The sequence below is a fragment of the Lytechinus variegatus genome, chromosome 4 (assembly GCF_018143015.1).
Source record: "Lytechinus variegatus isolate NC3 chromosome 4, Lvar_3.0, whole genome shotgun sequence".
Lineage (NCBI taxonomy): Eukaryota > Metazoa > Echinodermata > Echinoidea > Temnopleuroida > Toxopneustidae > Lytechinus > Lytechinus variegatus.
Genome location: NC_054743.1, coordinates 24,187,998 through 24,213,776, shown reverse-complemented (window position 1 = coordinate 24,213,776; position 25,779 = coordinate 24,187,998). Strand labels below are relative to the sequence as shown.

Genomic DNA, 25,779 nt, shown 5'->3' with positions numbered 1-25,779 from the left:
GATATTCTGACAATTAAGCCTGGTTTTACAGACTTTCTCATGAAATCATCGTTTACTGCAACTACTGGCATTTCTCTTTAACATCTAAGGTATTTCAAATTGTATGAATTATTATTATATTCACTGTGATGAATATGGGACATTGATTTCAGATCATCTTTTCCTGTAGAGAATCTAGACTTTTGTGCCATAATTCAATGATATTCTACGTGATTATGAAATAAAAAGGACAAATTAAGAAATGGTGTTGGGAACACAGTGAAAATGTCAAATCTAAATGGCTGTAGCAGGCTTGATTAACTTCCATATTGTTGGCTCCTGGTGGGCATCTCAGGAAACAGTCGGTGATCTCGAGTATTTTAAGCTACTGAAATCCTTGCATATGATTGGCTAAGAGCAATTTTTTTCAAATTCCAATCATTCTGTTCCTCTGAATTTTCTGCTTCCAAAGTTGATTATCAACTTAACTTATGATTCCACTCAGGTTATTGATTACAGTGTGCGATTTTTTGGACATTGGTGTTTGGTATTTTGTAGGTTCGCAATATATGACACAATATGAAAATTATTTTCATTGAAACCTTAATGAATAGATGATCAGGTACACAATTTATCAATATTCATGGTATATTGAAGAATGGCAGTTTTGATCCTTTTCTAACAAAAGATCCTATCTAAACTGCTGCAGTATGTACAGGTGAAAAAGCATACCTCTCTAACTAAATCCAAGTCATGGGGGTCGGAAGAGATAAGATGCAGACCATATTCTCATTTCCCTCCCCTGTCTCATCCAAGGCACCTATGTGATATTAATTATTACCCGTAACTCAAGAAAATGGTCTGTTACAATGTTAGACAAGTACCATGACATTTGCTCTGGTGACCATTCCTGTGATATGAATTCCACACATTAATCAAATGACCAACTTTAACCCTGTGTTTAACACTATCCCCAATCCTAAAACTATCCTTAAACCTAACATAAAACTATATTTCAATCCTTACCCTAAATCTTAGATGACATAAAGCCCGGAGCGATTGTTACAGGAGCAAATGTTGCATCACCACACAAGTATTCATGGGGAATTATATAATTGTGATATTACTGTTGGTGATGAATGGATACTCAGTATCCATTCATGCAGTATATTACCCAGCCCCTATCATACCACAAAGAGATGCATTTGATTTGGAATGTGCAAGTCACATAGAAGATTTTATTCTGTCATTAGAAATTCAGTATCAGCTTATTACATCATTTTACATCATTTATTTCTTTCTGTCTTATTACACTTTTTAGAGTGCTAAGAGTCTAATTGTAATTGTAGTATATAAAAACTGAGTATTAGTTTTATTATATCAATCCTCAAAATGTTACCTGTAATAATGATGTTTGTTGGAGATTGATCACCCTCTTCACTAAAGTGACTTAGGATTAGACTTCAACAAATCCATATTAACTTACCGTATTAAAGTAAGGGTTGCATGGAAATGTGGCTACGCACAAACATCTAAATGTTATTACTCATTTCCATACATGTATATATTCTAAAATCATTGACCAAGCTTTAGAATGTCAGATATAGCATTTTGGTTCCAAATCTCTATTTTCAGATGTAAGCAATATTGATGAATGCGTCTCAATGTATAACATTTATTGATTTATTATTTCTATTTTCTAACATGGAAATATGAACATCCTTAATGGGGAATCCAACCCAAATAGAAACTTGTTCTTAGAGGAAAAAGAATAATCAGACAAGTTGATAGGCGAAAGTTTGAACAATATCAGACTAACATTAAGAAAGTTATGAATTTTCAAAAGTTGTGAAAATTGATAATCATTATTCCCATGGAAACTTCAAATTCGCCGCATTTGTGATGTAGTGATGTAAGGCAAGGACTACTCTTCCAAGTACTCCAATACATAAAAAGGCTAATATCTCTTTTTTCAAAAGTTTTACTTCAAATTATATTTTTCTTGCCTCCAGTTGTAAATTTTAAATCTACATAGTCTTAGGGATCTCAATTTTAGAGCAACCATAGGCTCTCCTATTGCTTGTCCGATTTCTTTCAAACTTTCATAATTTTTCTACTTTCCAACACAACATTTTATGACCAAGGCAGGATTCCCCTTTAAAGGGTCGCTGCAACTCAAATTGAACTTTATTCTTTATTGATGCAAATTGTGAAATATGACTCCTATGTTATTTGAGTATTCAAATATGTTTCTAAGATTTTTAAATTTTCGAATGAATATTTTCAACTTGCTATTAGTTCTATCCTCTTAAAAAGTGTGTGGCTTCAAAAGTTTAGTAATGTTCTTTTTTAAAATATTGTAAAAATCTATGAAATATATATGAATATTCATACAGCAACATACGAGTTACATTTACGACTGAGCAGCAATAATAATCAACTTAAATTTAGATTGCAGGGGCTCTTCAAACTCTTAATGAATACTTTTAATAACACTTGATGAAACTTCATGGACAAATGAATTGGCATTGAGAAGAATAAAATGGAAGTATGGAATAATCCATACTGTTCAATGTTTTGTTTAACATTAATATTATATCTGAGTGTTACTAAAAGCTTTGGCCAAATTGTTAAGAGTATATTAAATAAAATTATAATAAATAATGAACAACATTTATGAAGTGCTTAATATGCATTGTTTCCAAGTGCTGGATACGTAGACAAAAATAAGTACATGTAAGTTAAACAGTTGCATAGAATTAACAAAATGCAACTACCGAAAATTAAAGGAAAATGCATGGAGGGCAAATTAACAAATGACAAGGAATGATAAAACAAATAATGAAAAAACTGTTTGTTGGTAGGTAACTCCTGGCTTGGAAGTGCTGATTCTTGATACATCAGTAATATTGCAACTACAAGAAATCAGCATGCATAAGACAATTAGGAGTAGGATACCAAATGGGTTGAAATGTACTTTTAAATCAGAAGTATCGTACCCTATATACAAAAAGAATTATATACATTTGGAAAGGAGAATTTTATCAATTAGTACATATTTTATATATGTGCACGTAAAATGACCTTAATTTGTATGTATTTCATCAAAAGAAAAATATGGCAAGTACTTCAATATGATTTTAACCAAATATAGACAAGATATAAGATAAGATTTATTTTATTTATACACGGTTAAAAAGCCCAAACAGTTCACAGACTGATTTCCATTGGGGCCGTGTGGAACATACAATTGACAAAGTAAACATTGTAAAATCAGTGATTAACGAAAAATATATATGGAACAGAAGCATCAATGAAATATTACAAGGCAGTCATTGAAACGTGAAGAGGGGAGGTGAAGAAAAAAAGGAAGAAGAAGAAGGGAAAAGTGAGAGGGGGAAGAAAAAGACAACAGAGAAGATAACAGAAGAAGAAGAATAATGATAGTAAGAAAAAGACGAAGAAATTATATACCGTTCTCAAAAATATCAATAACTAACAACATGAAATATCTATCGGTAAATTGGAACAAAAGCGGTGCATACATGTAATAGTAAATAGAGATAAGGAATGAAGATATTTTGAAAATGAATTGCTTATCACAACTACGCAGCATATTATATTCCTGAGCTGCCACGAAAAGTTTGAACAGTACTTTTATAAATTGTAATGAAATACAATTATTATTTCAGCTTGTAACCCAATAATGATGATGCATCTATTGTGCTTCACATAGTATTACGTACATGTATATTATGAGCAAACATTTTCAAGAAACGTTATATGTATCTCAGTGGTGGTTGAGGATGAACATTTCATGGACATTAACAGTAGTTCATTCTGAAAAAAAATGAAACCAATCAGTGCAATAGAGAAATAAAGTAAACAAAAAAATATAAAGAGACTTCAGTTTTCTAAACAGGGCAGAAGCATGGTAATGATTATATGCGAAGGTTTTTTTTCGATTTAAATTATTTGTCTAATTTCGTTCAAAACCAAGTTCCCCAAACAGCAATTAATTGATAGATTATTTTTTTCTATATTTTTGTATAAAAAGGGGACGTGTCTGTGACTTTATAGTTTATTAAAAAAAGTAAACTTCTCCGAAATAAAACAATTAGATACTGAAGAATTATCCAACTATGATAGAATATTATAGATATACAGGATATCATTATTTATTCATTGCAACCATGACAGGATTATTGACAGCATGAAAATGAAAATGGCACAATTAAATACACAATTACATATACAATTGAATACTTCAAGATGATTGAGAAATACATAACATATCTACTCGACATTGATATAAGGACGATATGATATCATATTCGCAATAAGATGTATTAAAATGCAATACCATGTTTTATATTAGACTGTATAATTTGCATATCAGTATTCTATATGTAGAATATACATATAAAGCAGTACATTGTCACTTTTCCACCAGCTCGCCGATGAGCGTTATTACTTTGTCTTTATTTGGGTCCAAAGTGACTCCTGAAACAATAGGCGAAAAGAAAAAATAAGAGAGTGAAATATTAGAAAAGTTTAGCATAATATTGAACATGGGTTAGCTAGGATAGATGTGAGCACTGGCGAATAGGTGTAGGGGGGGGCTTTGGGCACTTGCCCTCTCCCCCTCCTCCCCCCCCCCAAAAAAAGGGTTTAAGATCAAGAAGAAAAAAAAAAGAAGAAAAGGAGGAAGTAAAGGAACGGAAAGGCGTGAAATATATTTCTAATATAATGTATAAAACTATCACCAAATTCAATTTTCATTTTTAAAAGGTCAACGTTTTCACTTGCTTGCCAATTATTTCAAAAATTTGCCCCATATGCTAAGAATGCCTCCCCCAAAATGGTTTGTCTCTTTTTGCCATTGCGTTTGGGTAGATAGAGTGGGCCAAATCCCTATTATTTAAACGTTTCAATGAAAGTAGCTTTAATTTGTTTATTTTATTTTTCACTGTGCATAACTATTAATGCTTTGTTACTACTATTGTGCGATCCGTTCCAAATACCACGATTTACCTTCCGTATAACTAATAGCGAGAATTTTCGAACCATTCTTATTTTTTTTTTGTAATCAGTATGATTGCCACGACTGATCTGATACGATCTGACACTATCACTAAGATTGTTACACGATTAAGATCTCTGTGTGGGGCGATTCATGAAAGAGGGAACTATGTATTAACGTATAAAAAGAACATTCTATATGTCAAACCTGTGTCCTTTTCTTACCGGTTGTTGAGGTAATGGAATATTTTATAGAGTTTTTCCCTCTCGTCGAAACCCTCTGCTTTGGGAACCAATCGGTAATAGGCTGGGTAGAAATCTTGGTTGAAGTCGACAAAGTCTCGCGTCTCAGCAAGGTCCAACTCGTGATGCCCGTAGAAACAAGCGGGATCGTATGTCACTAAAAAATAAAGAGATCGAAACAAGGAGACAGAAAAAAAATGCATTGAGAATGGGAGAAGGATGAGGGATGGAAGAACATGGACCTATTACGAACATGAAAAGTCACTAGTGGTCTTTTGGCACGTTCGTATGCGTATCATTTTTCCGTTGGTAGGAGTACATGGATATTACAAGATAAAGCTAGAGGGAGCAAAGTAAGAGAACTGTTATTCTGTATGACATGTTTATTTGGTAGAATTTAGGTCTTAGTTCACTATTGGGGAGGAAATCGTCATCAGGGTAGATGGTCTTAACATCCCCCCTAGCTGCTCAGGGCCTGTTGCAGAAAGAGTTGCGTTTAAACGCAAGTCAAAAAATCAAACGCAAGTCCCAAATGCGCGCTGTTGATTGTTTGAAAATCAAGTTGCGCATGATTTTTAGAGTTGCGATCGATTGCAACTCTTTCTGCAACGGGCCCCAGGACTATTATAAATCATTTGCTTGAAGTAAATGTTCTACAGCTTTGGCAACTCTTTTTGTTTAAAATATTGTGTGATATTGGCTTGGCATTGTTCAAAACCCACCTTCACCCGACAAAGGAAATTATATAATTGGTATGGTGTCGAAAGTCTGTCTACTATCTGACGGTCAATCGGATCAGGGTCGCCGCAGAGACATTTTTTTCGGCATCACCAATTTTCCAAAAGGGTAGATAGCTCTGGGAACCTTGATTCATTTCTTTCATACTATATGTATACACATATATATATATATATACATGTATATATTGTACTATGCTTTCTGTTCTGATGTTTTGTGATTTCCTAATGTGATGTCTTTGACATCTTTCATGTACGAATGTGAAATAAACTTTATGAACTTTATGAGCATTTCGAAGTATCCCACCTGCCCCGTCGTTGTCTCCGCGACGTTACCCCCGTGGAGGTCACCATGAAGTAAGGTAGGAACGATGCTGTCAATACCGCGGTACAACCTCGGTATAACCGCTAGAAGACGCGGCCACAGCTCGATGAGTGTGCGGTCCCCATACTTTCGTTCAATGTTGTCTACTTTTGGCTTTAGTCTGTGGCCTCGGATGTAGAAATTCTGATGGTATAAATATATCACACGCAAGTTATTCCTATGTATTTGCGTTCCTGGTATCACTATTAGACATACATTTGTATTTATGGTTTGCACCTCGTTCGACATTCACTCTAAAAAAAATTATGCTCCATGAGGGTAATTATGTGTCCAGCCAACATTGGGCATTTCTTTGGGGCATATTTGTTAATATAATGTGATGAAAATTTTGCCCATTCTAAAGTAATTGCTGCATTGGGTAAAGTACTGCCCCAAATTGGTTGGACATATACCCTCGTGCTGGTTAAAATTTTACCCAATGTTTTTTGTCTCGCCTGCGTAGCAGAGCGGCGAGACTATAGGCGCCACTTTTCCGACGGCGGCGGCGGTGACGGCCTCAACATCAAATCTTAACCTAAGGTTAAGTTTTTGAAATGACATAACTTAGACAGTATTATAAACCTCTCTTTAAGAATGTCGAATAATCCGTTCCTCTGATTGGTCAAAACTGAGGTCATGTAAACGACCATGCCTTCAAAACAACAAAACTAAGGTGGTAACCAAGGGCAACGGGCATAGTTAACAAGGTTTCTGCCCGTTGCCCCCTGACTCGCCCCTTAACGACGGGCATGGCAAAATTTTGCTGAGATCCCTATTTGATTGCATGCAAAATGTTGCTTTCTGCGGTGATTGCGGAAACCATAAATATCCGCGCGATTTGATCGAAAGTAATAGACGATTCGCGCATTTACGCATTTCCCCATTTGATTTGTCGTATAAAGTGTGAATAAATTCAGAACACTCAGTGGCGTAATGAGTCAACAATTTTGAGGACGCAAGATCGAAGTATCGGGCAAAATTTTTAAGAGTTACGAGCGAGCAAAAATTTCGACATTTCTATTACAAAATCCAATCTTGTGATAGATTTTGAAATACATGTAATATTCTCGAAATAATATCATTTTCTACCTTCTCTCTTTGCTTTTCTCTGTTTTTTTTTCTTAGTCATGAATTTTTAAGGGGGGCGCCGCTGAGTGCAATCTAAATTTGAGGGGTATAAAGTTAATCCTGGAAACAGTTTTATGACAGTTGCCAGCACTGACGAATTGTTATTATCCGGCACTGATATTAAGCCTACCAAAGTGATAGCCGGATAACTAATCAACCAACCAATCAAAACCAAGGATTGTTTTCAGTTCTCAAATTAAGAGAAAATTTGATAAAACCCCGGCACAGATCAGTTGTGCTCCTTGTCTTTGAATAACATGTGCTCAACATGAAGTTTCCCGAAGATTCTGAAGATTCGTTTGTATCGAAATTTGCGTTGAGTGCAAATCTTGAATATTTTTATAATCATGAACTTTTAAATAAACAATTTTGTTATTTTGTTAAATTTCAAAGTATGAGACCTTTGGAAGAGCATCGTAATGCCGATGTAGTATCATAGTGAAATTAGTATTTATTCTAACTCCACGATACAATTTTTTTGTTGTTAATCAAGGCCAAAGGAAAACATCAAAGTTAACCTGGAGAATATACTGTGATGGAGAAAGTATATAAATGGCAGTAACATAAAGATTTTTTTTTTTATTATAATTTTTTCCATTAAATGCCTATAATGCAATATCATCTAATTTACAAAAAAAAATTCATTCCACTCCCTTCGTTTTCTATTTCTTCTTCTCCTCCTGCTTCTCCATTTTCTTCCTCTTTTTTCTTATCATTATTCTTCGTCTTCTTGCTCTTCTTCTCGCTTGTCACTTCCTCCTCTATCTTTTCTTCAAGTTCATTCTTTATATCTCCCTATCCGCTCTTTCCATTTCAGGAAGCGTGTGCTTGATCTATTTCCATTTTCTTTTCTTTTTTTGTAATCACCAATGGATAATCGTTTCATGTAATAATGTCAAACAAAAAACCCTTTGTACGGTGTGGATTTATCCAAACTTGAAATGTGCTATAAAAAGAATAAGCTCTTAACTAAAGGCATTCTTGCGAATAGTGATAACTCAGCGAGGGAGCGAGGCAACCAAGCCGGGGGGGGGGGGGGCGTTGGAGAGATTCACTTTTTAGGGGATAAAACGACACATATCTTTATTGTATGTTCTTATTTCTTTCTTTTCTCCCTCTCTTTCACTTTCTTTCTTTTATTTTTTCCCTCCTCTATTTGAAAAATACAAAAGGGATTGGCCACCCTTGCCTGTTGTAGTAATATCATCTGCTTGTATTTATTTGTTCTTCTAAATACATCGTGATATAAACCCTGCTTTCTTGTGAACTTTTTGGACATTGAACCATGCAGCCGATTGGTATCCATAAATACGATCCTTAGCAACAAATAACAAAAAATATTAGAGTAGTACTGTTATATAATACCAATCTTCAGAGGCGTCGATCCTGGGGGGCAGGGGGCGATCGCCCCACCAATGAAAATATTTGGGGGCAAACATTGTTTTGCCCCCCCCCCATAATTCCGCATGTGCAAAAAGTAAAATAAGATTATAATGTTACACAGAAATCAGCAAGCGAGATTGAGATACACGTACAACTTGCTCCTTATCTAAAATCGTGCTAAAAAAGGTCTGCTTTTTACATTGGAATACCAAGAAAATTTCAGCTCGCGCTTCGCGCTCGCATCATTTAGGTAGCAAAACCCATACTTTTCATGATTAAATAGGTGTAAAAAAAAATGTCCTGTTTTCAGTTCTAAACCTCGAAAGAACTCTCACTTTGATGTGCAATAATCTTTTGTTGAATATATACCATGTTCTTTATTAAAATCCTCCATTAAACTCATTTTTTTCTGATCAAAACATCAAAATGTATATATATATATGACATATATATGTGTGTGTGTGTTTGTATGTGTGAGTTCGTGTGATCAAACGCCTTTGGAACGTTGATTCATGCAGAGCGTCGATTATGGGGGGGGGGGGGCAGGGGGGCGATCGCCCCACCAATGAAATTATTGGGGGGCAAACATATCGTTTTGCCCCCCCCCCAATAAATAAAATATAATTGTAATGTTACGGCACAGAAATCAGCAAGCGAGATTGAGATACAAAACTCGTTTTTCGTCTAAAATCGTGCTCAAAATGTCCACTTTTCAGTTTGGAATATAACAAAATTTCAGCTCGCGCTTCGCCCTCGCATCATTTCTGTAACAAAAACCCATACTTTCCATGATTAAATAGGTGAATGTGGTCCCGTTTTCAGTTCTAAACCTCAAAAGAACTCCTACTTCGATTTGCAATAATCTTTTTTTGGATACATATATCTTGTTCTTTATTAAAAACGTCCACTAAAAACTCAATTTTTTTCATATCGAAATATCAAAATTTTCAGCTCGCGCTTCGCGCTCGCATTAATCTGCTGATGGGATATATATATGTGTGTGTGTGTGTGTTTGTGTATATATGTACATATATATATGTAAACATAAATATATAGGCATAGGTGCGTGTGTTTGTGTGAGTTTGTTTGTTTTATGTGATCGCCTTTGGAAAATTGATTCATGATTTTGCCCCCCCCCCAATCTGAAAAATGGATCGACACCCCTGCCAATCTTGTCTCACCTTGCCCCCATGTGTTTGGCATTTGCTCCTCGGATCGACAATAAATTCAAATTCGCATCAAATTGAATGAAAAAAAATCCGGGAAAAAATATACAGTATTTCGTCCTTATGCTATACCGTATGTCGGGCCGTATGTATACGGATTTAGCGGAAAATACTGAAATTAAAAGTCACATAGGCCTATTCTAAGAAATTCAATGAAAAGCATAACGTTGAATAATAATTTAGGGAAGCTTCTTTTCTTTGGGGGAGGTATGCAAGTGCCATAAAGTTTATATTCACTTGATTCTGGTGGGCTTTATAACTTTGGCATTAATAAGTGGGCGTTAACCATCAGCTGATCGTGTTGTCAGATTTAGTCTTTATTGAGATATAGCTATAATTTTTTTCTGTATTCGGATGTTTTATTTGTTCAAGTTATTCGTTGTAAAACAGTATTTTAGATATGAAAATTTTATTTTTTCAATAAATATTATTTTCACGTTTCTAATCAATTTGTTAGTCTTTTTGACCCTGTTTTCTGTGTGAGTATTAACAAAAAAAAACTTATGATACTTGAATTTCCACACAAGACAAAACATTTACAGCGAGCGATCCCGAGGCTGGTGGTGGTACGGTGCATGCAGTGAACGCGTAACGTTAGAAGTCACGTTGAATTTCCTTCTTTCTGCACTCTGTGTTTAAATAAAGCTTCAATATCAAGCGAAATGGAAAATCAGAAAATTAGCATAGTGGGAAGGTAAAGTGTTTTTTTTTATTATATTTAAAAATACGTTTGAGTGTACGCGCGATTTGGCTTTGCATGCCGCATTCCCCTCCACAAAATCGAAGCACAATTATTTTTGTGCATGAAAAATATATTACATCATGATTCTGGACGGGTGTCGATATTCTTGATTAATATAGATGTAAGAAAGACTTTGTGTGATTTTTTCTTGTGTCATGCGTAAATTCTAAGTTATTATTATTTGCTTTTTTCATCTGGAATCTGAGTAGATGTTGGTAATAATAATAAATTTGTGTTTGCTAACTAATTTCTTCTTGTTAAAACTTAAATGCATGTTCCATGACTCTTTTCAATGTTATACTCATTCATATTGTGACGCTCATCAGTTTCTATCGATGTGCTGTCGATCGTCAAAGGCAATAATCACAGTAAACGTCGCGCACAGTATACCTTGAGTCTAGCTGTCGACGATCAGCAAGCTAATTTTTACGTCATTTGATTTCAGCTAAAGCCTATACAATTTTTCCCCTTTTTGTTTTCTCCCTCAATATAGTGGATTGATAGGGCGGAGCTGGGCGATGATCTTTGCCAGTGCTGGATACAATGTCACAATATTTGATATAGAGCCCTCTCAGGTTTGTTGGTCTGCTGTGAATATGCAGCAATGCTTTTCTTTAGGAATATTTTCTATCTGAATATTGCTTTTGTTTTGCTTTTTATATATAAATAAATTACCATTATTGTTAATAAATTATGATTATTTTATTTTTTCCACAATGATATAAAAAAAATTATAAATATGTACAATATAGGAAACAAACATAATTGAAAAAGGGAAGTGAATCAAAAGTAATACTAGTACAAAGAAATGTAAATTACTGTGGGGGAGCCAAAGAAGACAAAATAAGTCTTAAAATCAGTCACCCAATAGATTATAATGTTAATAATTTTGCATATAGCCCTTGTTTTTAATTTGTGTAATTGACATTATCAGTAATTAATTAGTTGTTGTTCCTTTTGTGTTATGACTTGTACTTCTACATCCTATGAAAAGGACAATCTGAATAAATATGTTGATTATGTTACAATGCCAAACAATGTTAAAGGATATTGAAACCAACAAATTTAAACAGTAAGGAAAGACAAAAAAAACCCAAACTTAACCCTTTATATGGATGTTTCGATTGTATCTAACATGGTATGTATATTATTATTTATGATAATTTTTACTATAAAAATCAAAATGTTCTTATTTCCAGTCCTAAGTCTATTTTCAAATTCTTTTTTCTTTCTTGCAGGTGAGCAATGCCCTGAAGTTGATCAAGGAACAGCTAGAGGAGTTGACTGCATCAGGGATGTTAAGAGGTACCCTGTCTGCCGAGGCCCAATATGCTCTACTTAAAGGAAGTAATAGCATGGAGGAAGCTTTATCAGGAGCATCATTTGTACAGGTAAGAGGGCCCTGTCCACGGAGGGTTATTCTATTGTTACTGAGGGTGCAGAGCATTGTCACAGCACCCCTGGAACAATAGACAATCTTCTGTGGCCAGGTCCATGACAGGTTTATGCATAATTCCATCTGGTTTGGTCCAAAACTTATGATGGTGGGCCCCAAGTCTGCGCACCTAACAATTTTAGTTAAGATTTAACATGAATTTCTTCTTTTATTTCACAAAATCTTTCAGTTGATAATGTTCCTTACATCATAATGAGTTAGTGTGCCAAATATCTCATAAAAATTTGAAAGAAATATATGATTTTCTTGGAAAAAACCTCGGGCAGTCATTTTCAGATTGAAAAAAAATGGTACCCCATGTCTGCGCACTCATTCACTTTTGCACACAATTTGGGGATTTTGATGAGAAAGGCTGCATTTTGAGGCCGTCACATGAAGTGCCCTGAATTCATTATTTTTCCACCATTTTGAGTCGGATTTTTTAATGAATACCTGTCTATGTATTGCATGTGTAAAGTTTGTGCTCGTTGCGTATCTTCTTTTACTAGAATCGCGCAGATACGCAGGTGCGCAGACTTGGGAGACAGTGCAGACATAGGGGGAACTGACCATACAAGATGTCCATGTACCATAGTCATCAACTATTATATTTCACAGTGAAGATCAATTCAGGGTTGAGTAGGTTTTGATTTGTTAATGTGAGGATGGTCTCCTACCATAGTAATTCATGTTTGATTGTGAAATCTTTTCTGGAATCGATGTATTTCAATTCAACTTTTTTAACAGCACTACATGGACATTACATTCATATATCACTGGCAGTAGACTCTCAGGTCTGTAATTGCAGTACAACATGATGTTATTTAGTAAAAATTAATCGGACACCAATTCTTTATGCTTAAGTGGTCATTGGAAGATATTTGCCTACTGGTAATTTAAATGAAACATTTTTGTATTTTAGTTCTGGTGTGTCACAAAAATGGACCTAACCTGTTGGAATGACTCAAATAGGAAGACTATCACAAATGATGGAGATTTCGGAAATCACCATATTTAAGTGAAAAAATAACACAATAGAACACCCCTCCTATATTTGCTGTACAAATACTAGGCAAGCATTGTAGCTTTAATACTTTTTAATAATTTTTATATAGATTCTCAAATAAATGAGTATTACAGTACAAACATAAAATTTGTGGCAGATTGTTATTATCTGAAGTTCAACTTCTTGAAGTTTTCACTTGCAGACTGTTGCTACATATGGAAATAATTCCAAACCGGAAGTAGATTATGTTCATATTCAGGTGTTTAAGTAATTTGTAATGCAAGATCAGGTATATATTGATCGTTCTTTGTCCAGGAATGTGTCTTTGAGAATCTTGAAGTAAAGCAGAAGGTGTTCAGTGAGATGGAGCAACATGTTGGGGACGACACCATATTGAGTAGCTCGACATCTTGTATCATGCCGTCCAAATTCACAGAGAACCTTAAACGTCGCAATCAGTGTATCATCTCCCATCCTGTAAGTTTTATTAGAAGTGAAGATGGTTTGATAGGCCCCCAAAATCCCATTGTATCAAGAGTTTCTCACATGTGGGGTCTGTTTCATAAAACTTGTTACAATACAAATTTACAATAAGTTATAAGCCACTGAAATCATTCAATCTGATTGGCTGATACTAATTTTTTTATAGAAATCTTGCATTTCTTATTATAACAAGTCTTTATGAAACTGAGCTCTGGATTGTAGAATGGCAAAAGCAAAACAAAAGCTGCTTTGGATTTTCTTCCTTTTCAAGTTTGATGAATAGAAACTGAAACGCAAAGGACAATCTATTTCCAGTTGCGTATTGTTTTTTTTTAGATCATTGGCTGATCTAGCCTGGAATAACACAATTCCATTACAGGGGCAGTTTGGTTTCGCTTAATAGTCGGCCCCTTTAAACTAAAACCCATTCGTCTGTATTCTGAAATCGGGTTCAATTTGAACTCTGGTTTTAAGCTGTGGTTTAACTATGGAAGGCCAGTTGTTGCATAAATCTCTAACAGTAGAGGTTCAATATATCAGGTCATTTGACTCTCAAAACATTAACTGCCTGGGAAGGATCAGTATGACAATTGTCTTCACCATTAAAGAATTAGTGAAGAGCACAGTTAACATGAGATTGAGAAGCATTCACTGGAAACAAAATTTTGACGTTTGGCTTCCCATAATTTTAGCACAGTGTTAAACACGACTTTCGAATACGGGCCCTTGTGTATAATCCAGTTTATCTGCACCTGACTTAGATGACAAGTGTTTTGGCAACTCGGCCTTTGCCCATACTTAAAGACCAATGAGAAACATGTCAGCTATTTATCCAGTAGTATGTGGCTTGAAGCGGCCTTTCGTTGGTCAGAAAGGAATTTTTTTGTGTTGCACCCACCATAAATCTTGAGTGAATTCCTCAACAAGTCATGAGTAAAATTTCACACAATCTCCTGTGAATATCTTAGTTATGCAATTTTTAAATGATGATTTTCTTGTGGTAGTGGTGGGATGAATTTCATGGTCTGGGCCCTGTTGCACAAAGTTATTAGCTTGTTAATTTCTTGAATTCCTTTATTTTTACTTAATGTTAAAGGTAAATGCTAGTTTTGGTAACGATATCAAAATGAGTTCTTACAGAATCCAATGAAATGACCACCAAAGTGTCTGTTTGTATAACTAAAACGCATGTGCCAAAGGATTCTGGAAGAAATTGTGTACTTGCTGAGAAATCAGCAAATAAGCACAGGATTCGGGTAGAGCGTCGGGCCCGACGCTCTAAGCAATAATTATACATTGTCCCACGTGCACTTATCTGTGTTGGGGATCTTCGGTGTGAACATTTTTCAGCGTAGATTTCCAGATTTCACAAAGTTCAGTTAATGTAACTGTACCAGATCTAGATCCTCGATGATATACTGACAATTAAGCCTTGTTTTACAGACTTTCTCATGAAATCAGTGTTTACTGCAACTACTGGAATTTCTCTTTAAGAATTGTTACTATGGTAATTTATATGCAACAGGTACAGGGGCCCATTAAGTATAATATTTATTTTTAATGATAGCCTATTTCTTCTACTTCTCCATATATAATTCTTGGAAGTAGTGAAATTAACTGTTTGGTTTTCTCATGTAATCTTTATTCTTCAAGGTTAATCCACCATACCATGCACCCTTGGTAAAAATCATTCCTGCCCCCTGGACTGACCAGTCCGTGATTGATAGGACTAGGACCATCATGGAAGCCGTTGGCCAGGTACCGGTCACTCTGAAGAAAGAGGTCCCAGGATTCGCTGCCAATAGGATCCAGTATGCTATTATTGCTGAGGTCTGGAGGCTTGTTGAGGTATGGTTTGGTCGGTCTTCCCAGGGGATTTTCTTATTAATAATTAAGTGTGAACTGGGGAGCATTTCAGGAAACAAGTAGTCAATGATTTTCAATGAGAATTGTTGTAAGCTAATGAAATCCTTGCATTTGATTGGCTAAGAAAAAGAACTATCATCGAAAATCATTGACTAGATGCTTCATGAAACACTGTTTCACTTCAATTCCAAGTTGTGTGTGTATATTGTGCATATAGGGCATGCTCTGCAATTGACTATCATCATAATATAAGTATTTATAGATGTGAATTTCTCCCATTGATTATATACACAACAAAAAGAGTAAGTCCCCCCTTAACCCTATATAGCCCGGGGGGGCCTAAGGCCCCCCCTCGACATTTTTCGCGATAATTTCTAAATGCAAAAAAATAATAAGCTGAAATTTGATGACTTTTTTCTTTCACATCTCCCGCACATTTTGAGACCCTGTTTGCGAAAATCGGGGGTACACTTGCGGAGATATAGCACATATTCGTGACCAATGTCACCGAAAATGGCAATTTCCATCGACTTTTGTGTGTACAATGTATGGGTTTTACAAGAAGTGTTGTCAGATGAATGTTTTTTTTCTGTTTTTCCTCACATAACTTTCTTTTGGGCTATCACCAACTATTCTAGATTAAAAAAAACAATAAAAAATTGAGATTTCAAAACAAAGAAATACATAATAAATCAAAAACAAAGAAATACATAAGAATTTGGAAACACGGAAGGAAACAAGAATATTATCAAGAAAAATTAGCATATGCGCATAATTAATTACTATTATAATCTAATAATTATACAATTTCAATACAGTTGAGTGAGCTGTCTTTTAGATTACATGACTGGCTACTAACATGCTTGATTCCATTGCATTTTCTCAAAAAATGGGAAACTACAAAAAATGAAAATTCCTTGAAGAAATTGGAATATGTGCAATAATTAATTAGATAAATAAGAAATGATAATAAATATCACAAATTTGATAACGCATTTTTGTAAAATACATAATGAGACACCCACACACCAAATTTGGTCGCAATCGGTCGATAAATGGCTGAGATCTGAGGGGGGGGCCTAATAGGCCCCGCCAGGCTATGCAATTTCAAAATAGCCCGTGCTATATAGGGTTAAACAAACATCAATAATTTCCAAACCAATGCGAGTTTTTAATATATTTTTACATGAGCGTCTAGGTAATTTTATAAGCTACCCTCTGAGTAAATGTTATGGCCGTATTTTACGTCATGCTTCAGTGAGCACCGTCAGAAGGCAAAAATGTCACTTTTCAAAAGTCACAAGCCAAATATCATGACTTTGATTCCATTTTATTGGAACTTATTCCACATTCTCATCATGAAAAATAGTCAGAAGGCTTATAAAAGGTACTTTCTAAAAGACGATACAACTTTTTTGGCTAAATTTCACGGTTGAATAAACACAAGTCCAAATTTGCTATAATTGGATATTTTACACGTTTCTATCAATAAAAATGATAGAATATGATGACAGTTATTTTGGGGAGAGTTTCTTCAACAGTATTCATCATTTCACGGTTCAATGAACATTTATTGAAAACAAAAAATACGATTTTCAAAAATCATAGGCAAGTATTGTTTCATTTTGGTAACTGAAAATGATGTTTTCTCAACCTTTTCGTTGTGTTCATGCTTCAATGATTCAAAGGCGTTTAATTAAACATTCACGCTTGAAGGAACATGTTGAATGTGATTAGCTCTTTTTTACGTTATTGGAAAAAATGCAATTTGTAACTATGGATATCTGTCACAAACCTCCTTGCATAGTTCATTTAATTTGATTTTTGTTAAAATCCCGATGCATCAGTGCGCACACAATACTCGAAAATTATGCAAATGAGAAGAAAGTTCAATGCCTTGGCCCCACTCTGTGCCGTATCGAAGGGTTATTTTGGTGTGCGCAACTTTTGGATAGTGTTACTCAGAAGCGATGTGCGAAGTTTCATGAAATAACTGTTGGCAGAATTAACAAAATCCGTCCATGAAACAAACCCTCAATTCAAAATTTTGACTTCCTCTCTCATAGACTTGTGTACATTATGGATGCATATGTTTACGAATAAGTAACCTCTTAATCAATATGGTGGAACTTTTTTTCAAGGCTGTCTTTACCAATGTCGTTTGGCAGTATTGTTTATTAACCTATGGGCAAAATTCTGTGCAAAAATGAAATCGATTTGTTCATTTATGGATGAGTGAGCACGCATCAAAGTGGGAAAATTGGTATTCTCAATGTCACAGATGCATTTTAAAGGGTAATAAAGTGATTATTGGGGAGAAATTTGGTTTCAAATGTGACTTTAATTGCTGTTTTATCATCCATCATTTCTATCACCACACATTTTCCGAACTTTAAACATTTTCATGGTTGAGCGAGCACAACAGAAAACTTAGGAATGAATACTCTCTATACAGCATAAATGTATTTTCCTAGCAATTTCGCAGGATCAGTTGAATGAATGGACAAATCAGTGGTATATCCAGAATTTTAAAATGGGGAAGGGGCCTATATTTGGGGGAGCCACCAAAATTTTCAAATTTTAACATGATCTAACAAGTTGTAGAGGATACTACCATAAACCCCTATGATGATACGTCACAATTCAGGGGCCGCGGAACGATTTTCGAAGTGGGGGGGGGGGGTTTACTGAGCCAAAAGTGAGGGGGGGTGAGCATGCAAAAAAATCCAAATCGTATGGTCATTTTTCCATTTTCGTACATGCTTTTGGAAAAAAGTTGGGGCTGAAGCCCGCCCCCCCCCCCCCCACTTCCGCAGCCCCTGCAATACATTGTGCTCACTCAACCATGAACATACGATATCAAAATCTGGTCTGAAGTGGTGGAATGATGGATAGTAAAACAGCATAACCTATCCTGCATAACACTATAAAATTCACCTGAAAACAACTTTTGCCCAACTTTGTATTTGAACAAACTGAAAAATGACTCTTGTGACTTTTAAAAATGGTCATTTTTAATTCAATCTTTAATTAATTACTCATGCAAGACTCAACCGATCGATCTCGTTTTTCCCCAGGAGTTGCTTAATGCATGCAGAAAACCACCTATGAAATATCATATCTCAAACTAATTCGGTTCAAAAGTTACAGCAATTTCATTTAGGGGGGACTTTTTTGTTGTGTATATATTACTGAGGCCGTTAGCAGAGGTGAGATGTATTTCACAAGATAAGCAGTCTCCAAAATCACAAAATTACGATTCACTATTTCAAGTTTGTGATATTTTCTCTGCTGACAAGCGCTCTTGTTGCAAATGTGATACACGAGTATGAAATCTTACCCCAATTTCAATAGAACCCTGGTCTTCATTGTATTATCTTGAACCGAAATGCCCGTTAAAACGTTGAGTCTTACCATAATTGAAACTTGAGTTGTAAGACATTAAAGGATTAACGGAGGTATCTCATTGAGTGGGAAACACTTGCGAACACAGCAAATTTGAGATTTTACCGGAGTTCGTAAAAGGTTGCAAGAAAGTTTGTTAACTGTAATCAGTATTGCAAACAGTTTTTCTGTTCACCAAGAAAGTTTGAACATGTTTAAATTTCTTTTCAAATCTATAAACAGTTACTTGCATTCACAAAATAGTTGATGAATGGTTGTAAGGCAATATCACACAAGTTCTTTTTTATTCTCCATTGAGAGCGACCAAATGACCACATGGATCCTGTATCAATTAGACCCACTGATCAAAAATGTGTATTGAATGCTGACAGACATATTTATCCTATTTTGAAGCAGTTCGCAAATAAATTTGCACATCGCAAACAAACTGTTATAAGACTTTGACACATTCGTCAGAAAAGTTGGCAAATTCAAAATGTGCAACGTTCCTAAGCATTCCCCACTCTGTGAAATTCCCCCTTTAGATACAAGGCAAACACATTAACAGATCACAAGTTATCTGCTGCCCTAATTTATATTATAGCATAAAAGCCTAAATCCAAAATAATTCAAATTCAGATAATGGTTGTCTGTTAGGCAAGAATTAGAATGCTTTTAATATTTTTTAAAACTTGAATCCATCTTGAAGATTGCAAAATAGTTCTGATTATGTTGTTTGCATAATAGCACTCAGAGCAAGAAGCAGATACAAGTGAGGAGGGAGGGGCCTTGCCCCCAATGTTTTGTGGGTTATCGATCTGTTTTTTGAAAAAAAATGCCCCCCCCCCTCTTTGGAAATCTTACTCCTGCCTAATACTCCGTAACAAGTTTTGGCATGTGAAACCCTACCCTTAACAAGTATTGGGAACAAAATGATACCCTTGGCAAATATTCCCTGAATTGAACCCCTAAACAAGTACAGCAATACTTAAGTTATGTCACCGACGTCGGTCGTCTGTTTTAACATCATTGGGTGTAGGCCCAACCTCCCACACCTTGCGCGAAATCGGACTCAACATGCCCGGTCAACATCTAGTGTTGATGGGGCAAAAAGTTATACCCTCGAAAATCTTACCCTAAACACGTAGCTTTCCTAGCGAAATAGATACCCTTTTTCATTATTTCAGTGTTTTTGTTACCCTTGCTACGTACGATGTCCTTTCTTAAAAAAAGACATCCTTTTTACTTTTTTTTTTGGTCGCGCATGGTATCCACTCGTCAATGTAAGTGCCCTGCTCCCCATTGCTTTTTGATATTTTCTTATTGCATTCCAGGGAGGTGTGCTTTCAGCTGATGATGTGGATAAAGTAATGTCTGCTGGTCTAGGTTTAAGATATGCATTCCTTGGTCCATTAGAAGTCATGCAACTCAATGCAGAGGGTAAGCGGAAACTAGACATTATGGCCCGTATTGTCAAAAGAGGTTTTAATTGTGCGATGGTATGAAGCCATGGAGTATTCGGAATTGTGTGCATTCTTACGCCTATTTCAATATTTTTAAGAAAAGTTCAATAAAAGTCCAATTTTGAATGCAGGCTTTTGGCAAGGGCATCTTATTGATGCACAATAATGCAAGGAATAGGCATGCTCCATGTTTTTCTACCAAGGTACAAATGAAATCTCTTTTGAGAATACAGACCAATCTGTATTCTGAATTATGTGTTGTATTAGTCTCTGTAAACAGGGTGTTGTAGTGTGTGCCTGTAAGCCAAAGCTACATTAGGAAGTTACAAATTAATCCACTTTTGCTTATTTTAATGTAGCGAGCGACATCTCTAAGCGCTTTACAGATATATTATTACCCCGGTCATCGGATCCTGGCATGCGTGCATACAACGTATGCACCTTCTCCACTCCCTGGGGAGCATTCCAACGAGAGTTCCAAGACTCAATTGCTAGGCATACTATATAGGCTTTCGCATTTTACCGGGTACCCATTTAGTACCAGGGTGGAGAGTGGCAAATTGTGGATTGACGCCTTGCCAAAAGACGCTAGGCCATGGTGGGATTCGATTAAATTAAAGAAAGTTACAGATTGATCCACAGTTTTGAGGTTCAAGCCCCATGTTGTAGGTCTGGACGTCTGTCCCAGACATAAATAATCAGTTGCATACATTTATAACGTTTAGAATATCGTACATTATAAGGGCTTCCCCTCCATTTGGATCATCATTCGCCCAAAGAAGACGATTGGCGAAACGTTGCAACTATGAGTCGTTATTCCCAATTCTTTTATATATTTTCTTCATACAATTTCTTTGAATGAGAGGGATCCTCTTTATACAAGCCATTGGCAGGAATGTTAGGCTGTTTATTCAGACCATTTTCCTTGAGGAAAGGGTTTGCCCAGTAAATTCCATTATGTATAATGTCATTAAATAAACAACAAAAATTGATTGTATTTCAATTTTATATAGGCATGCACAGTTATATGGACAGATACACTAAAGGCATGCACGATGTTCTCGGTGACTTCGGCCCCACCCCAACTTTCACTGGGAAGGGCCTGGAACAAATCGCGAAGGAAATGAATGCCAAGATTCCACTGGATAAACTGGAAGAGCACCGCAAAGGTAGAGATACCAAACTTGCCGCCCTTGCCAAGCTGAAGAAGGACTTGGAAAGAGAAGGAAAATAAGCCTTATCAAATTATGAACCTGTTGCTTACCAAAGTCTTTGATTCCCTTATAATTGGTGAGCTTTTAAAGCATTTAATCCAAAATCTTAAAATGTTGAAGACGGCTTGGATAAAGCTGTTAAAAAAACACCTAAGAATCAAAATTGGATTATTAACTGATGAAAAATAAGAAGAATCTTAATTTTTACATCTATGGAATTTCAAATTTTATGAATTATTATATTCACTGTGATGAATATGGGACAGTGATTTCAGATCATCTTTTCCTGTAGAGAATCTAGATTTTTGTGCCATAATTCAATGATATTCTACATGATTATGAAATAAAAAGGACAAATTAAGAAAGAGTGTTGGGAACACTGTGAAAATGTTAAATCTAAATGGCTGTAGCAGGCTTGATTAACTTTTATATAACTCAAACGGAGATTCTTGCCATATGATTGGTTGAAAGGTGTTTGAAATAGGCCAACCTAATCTTTTTTATTCCTTTTTTACATTTTAAAAACTTCGTAACTTATATGAGTTATATAAAACAAATAATGAATGTAAATATTTGTGCAATGGAAAGAATATTTACATTCGATGAAAGGTTAAAAGTTCCATTCAACTCGGCTAACGCCTCGTTGAATGGAACTTTACATCTTTCATCTCATGAAAATATTCTGCCCATTGCACGCATACACATTCATTATTTGTATACCATATTGTTGGCTCCTGGTGGGCATGTCATGAAACAGCTAGTGATCTTGAGTGTTTTAATCTACTGAAATCCTTGCATATGATTGGCTAAGAGCAATTTTTAAAAATTCCAATCAAACCTTTCCTCTGAATTTTCTGCTGTCAAAGTTGATTATCAACTTAACTTATGATTCCACTCAGGTTCTTGATTATGTTGTGCGATTTTTTTTGGGGGACATTGGTGATTGGTATTATGTAGGTTTGCAATATATGACACAGTATGAAAATATTTGTACATTGAAACCTTAATAAATAGATGATTATATGTAGGTACGCATTTTTTCCATATTGAAAAAATAGTGGTTTCGATCTTTTTTTAACAAAAGATCCTACCTAAACTGCTGCTGTATGTGCAAGTGAAAAAGCATACCTCCCTAATTTAATCCAACTCATGGGGGTTGGAAGAGATAAGATGCAGACCATATCACTTCTCATATCTTACCCATGTCCCTTTCAATACACCTGCGCGATATTAATCATTACCCGTAACTCAAGAACATGGTCTGTTACAATGTTAGACAAGTGGTTCCATGACATTTGCTTTGGCAACCATTGCTCCGCTATAAATGTCACACACTTATCGAGCTTTAACTGTGGATTTAATACTGTACCCTACCATAAACCTAACCATATTCCAATCCTAACCCTACATCTTTAGACAAAATAGATACTGGAGCAATTTTCGAAGGAGCACATTTCCTGTCGCCAGACAAGTATTCGTAGGAAGTTATATAATTGTGATTTGGTGATGAGTGGATACTCAGTATCCATTCATGCAATATATTACCCAGCCCTTATCATACAACAAAGAGATGCATTTGATTGGGAATGGACAAGTCATGTACATGTAAAAAAAATTATTAGAAATCCATTATCCGTTTAATACAAGATTTTACTTCATCATTTTTTTCTGTCTTATTACACTTTTATAGAGTGCTAAGAGTCTTAATTGTAACTGTGCTATATAAAAACTGAGTATTACTTTCCTCAAATGTTACTTATAATAGGGATAGTTGTTGGAGATTAATAACTCTCTTCACTAAAGTGACCAAGGATTAGACTTCAACAAATCCATATTTACTTACCGTATTAAAGTAAGGGCTTGCATGGAAATGTTGCTATGCACAAACATATAAATGTTATCACTCATTTCCATACATTTATATTCTTAAATCATTGACCAAGCTATAGAATGTCAGCTACATGTAAATATCTGATTTCAGATGTAATAAAAATAAATCATTCAGCCCTTTTCAGTCGGTTAGTAGCCTACACTTTGAGTCCCATGAAAATCGAAGCAATATTGAGTTCATTATTGAATTAGTTGTACTTTGCACAGGGACCAGCATTATTTTATTGTCTATATCATTCACAGATGTTATATGCATATTGTCTGTTCATTGTACGAACACATGACTGTAAGTCAAACCTATATCACTGTGATTCTCCTCCTTGGGATTATGTGATAATCTGACAGTTTGAGGAAGATTCTTATTTTTGATAGATAATAATAATCAGCAATAAAATGCAATATTGATGAATGCCTCTTGATGTATGGCATTGATTTATTTATTTGTTCTAACTTGGAAATATGAATATACTTACAGGGTCCCTGCAACTAAAAATTGAAATTCATTCTTATTGATGCAAAATTGTGAAATACAACTATTTTATTTGAGTATTCAAATATGTTTCTAAGATTTTTTATTTTTCGAATGAATATTTTCAACTTGCTATTAGTTCTATCCTCTTAAAAAGTGTATGGCTTCAAAAGTTTAGTAATGTTCTTTTTAAAATATTGTAAAAATCTATGAAATATATGTGGATATTCAAACAGCAACATATGAGTTACATTTAGAACTGAGCAGCAATAATAATCATCTTAAATTTAGATTGCAGGGGCTCTTCAAACTTTTAATGAATACTTTTAATAACACTTGATGAAACTTCATGGACAAATAAATTGGCATTGAGAAGAATAAAATGGAAGTATGGAATAATCCATACTGTCCAATGTTTTGTTTAACATTGATATTATTATATCTGAGTGTTACTAAAAGCTTTTACCAAATTGTTGAGAGTGTACTAAATAAAATTAAAATGAATAGTGAACAACATTTATAAAGTACTTAATATGCATTGTTTCCAAGTGCTGGATACATAGTCGATCTATGGACAAAAATAAGTACATGTAAGTTAAACAGTTGCATAGAATTAACAAAATACAACTACCGAAAATTAAAGGAAAATGCATGGATGGCAAATTAAGAAATGACAAGGAATAATATAAAAATGAAAAATGTATGTTGGTAGGTAATGCAACCCCTTGGAAGTGCTGATTCTTGTTACATCAGTAATATTGCAACTACAAGAATTCAGCATGCATAAGACAATTAGGAGTAGGATACCAAATGGGTTGAAATCATGTACTTTTAAATCAGAAGTATCGTACCCTATAAAAAGAATTATATACGTTTGAAAAGGAGAATTTTATCAATTAGTACATATTTGATACATTGTGCAGGTAAAATGACCTTAATTTGTATGTATTTCATCAAAAGAAAAAGATGGCAAGTACTTCAATATGATTTTAACCAAATATAGACAAGATATAAGGAATGAATATTTTAAAAAATGAATTGCTTATCACAACTACGCAGCATCTTATATTCTTGAGCTGCCACAAAAAGTTTGAACAGTACATTTATAAATTGTAATGAAATACAATTATTATTTCAGCTTGTTACCCAATAATGATGATGCATCTTATTGTGCTTCACATACGTACATGTATATTATGAACAAACATTTTCAAGAAACGATATATGAGTCTTGTGATTGAGGATGAACCTTTCATGGACATGAAGAGGTAGTTCATTCTGAAAATAAATGAAACCGATCAGTACACTAGAGAAATAATGTACATAAAAAATATAAAGAGACTTCCGTTTTCCAAACAGTAAGGCAGCAGCATGGTAATGATTATATGCGAAGGTTTATTTTGTCTTCAATTTAATTTATTTGTCTAATTTCGGTCAATTACAAGTTCCCAAATAGCAATTAATTGATTGCTTATTTTTTCTATATTTTTGTATACAAAGGGGTTGTATCTATAGGTTCATAGTTTAGTAAAAAAATAAATAAACTCCACGATGAAAAAAAATAGATTTTGAAGAATTATCCAACTATGATAGAATAGTATAGATATACAGGATATTATTATTTATTCACTGCAACCATGACAGTTAGATTATTGAAAGCATAAAAATGAAAATGACACAATTAAATACACAATTGCACATACAATTGAATACTTCAAGACGATTGGGAAAAAACATAGAATATC

General features: G+C 34.8%; 1 protein-coding gene across 1 annotated transcript; it reads left to right on the top strand.

The window, feature by feature from the left end:
* Positions 1 to 10,641: 10,641 nt before the first annotated feature.
* On the top strand, positions 10,642 to 22,984 carry LOC121413667 (lambda-crystallin homolog). The gene is made up of 7 exons (XM_041606581.1): positions 10,642 to 10,776; positions 11,318 to 11,399; positions 12,063 to 12,215; positions 13,581 to 13,742; positions 15,402 to 15,596; positions 20,333 to 20,438; positions 21,475 to 22,984. Exons 1-7 carry the CDS (start codon positions 10,745 to 10,747, stop codon positions 21,693 to 21,695), a joined length of 951 nt encoding a protein of 316 aa, XP_041462515.1. The 5' UTR covers positions 10,642 to 10,744; the 3' UTR covers positions 21,696 to 22,984.
* The last annotated feature ends 2,795 nt before the right edge of the window (positions 22,985 to 25,779 follow it).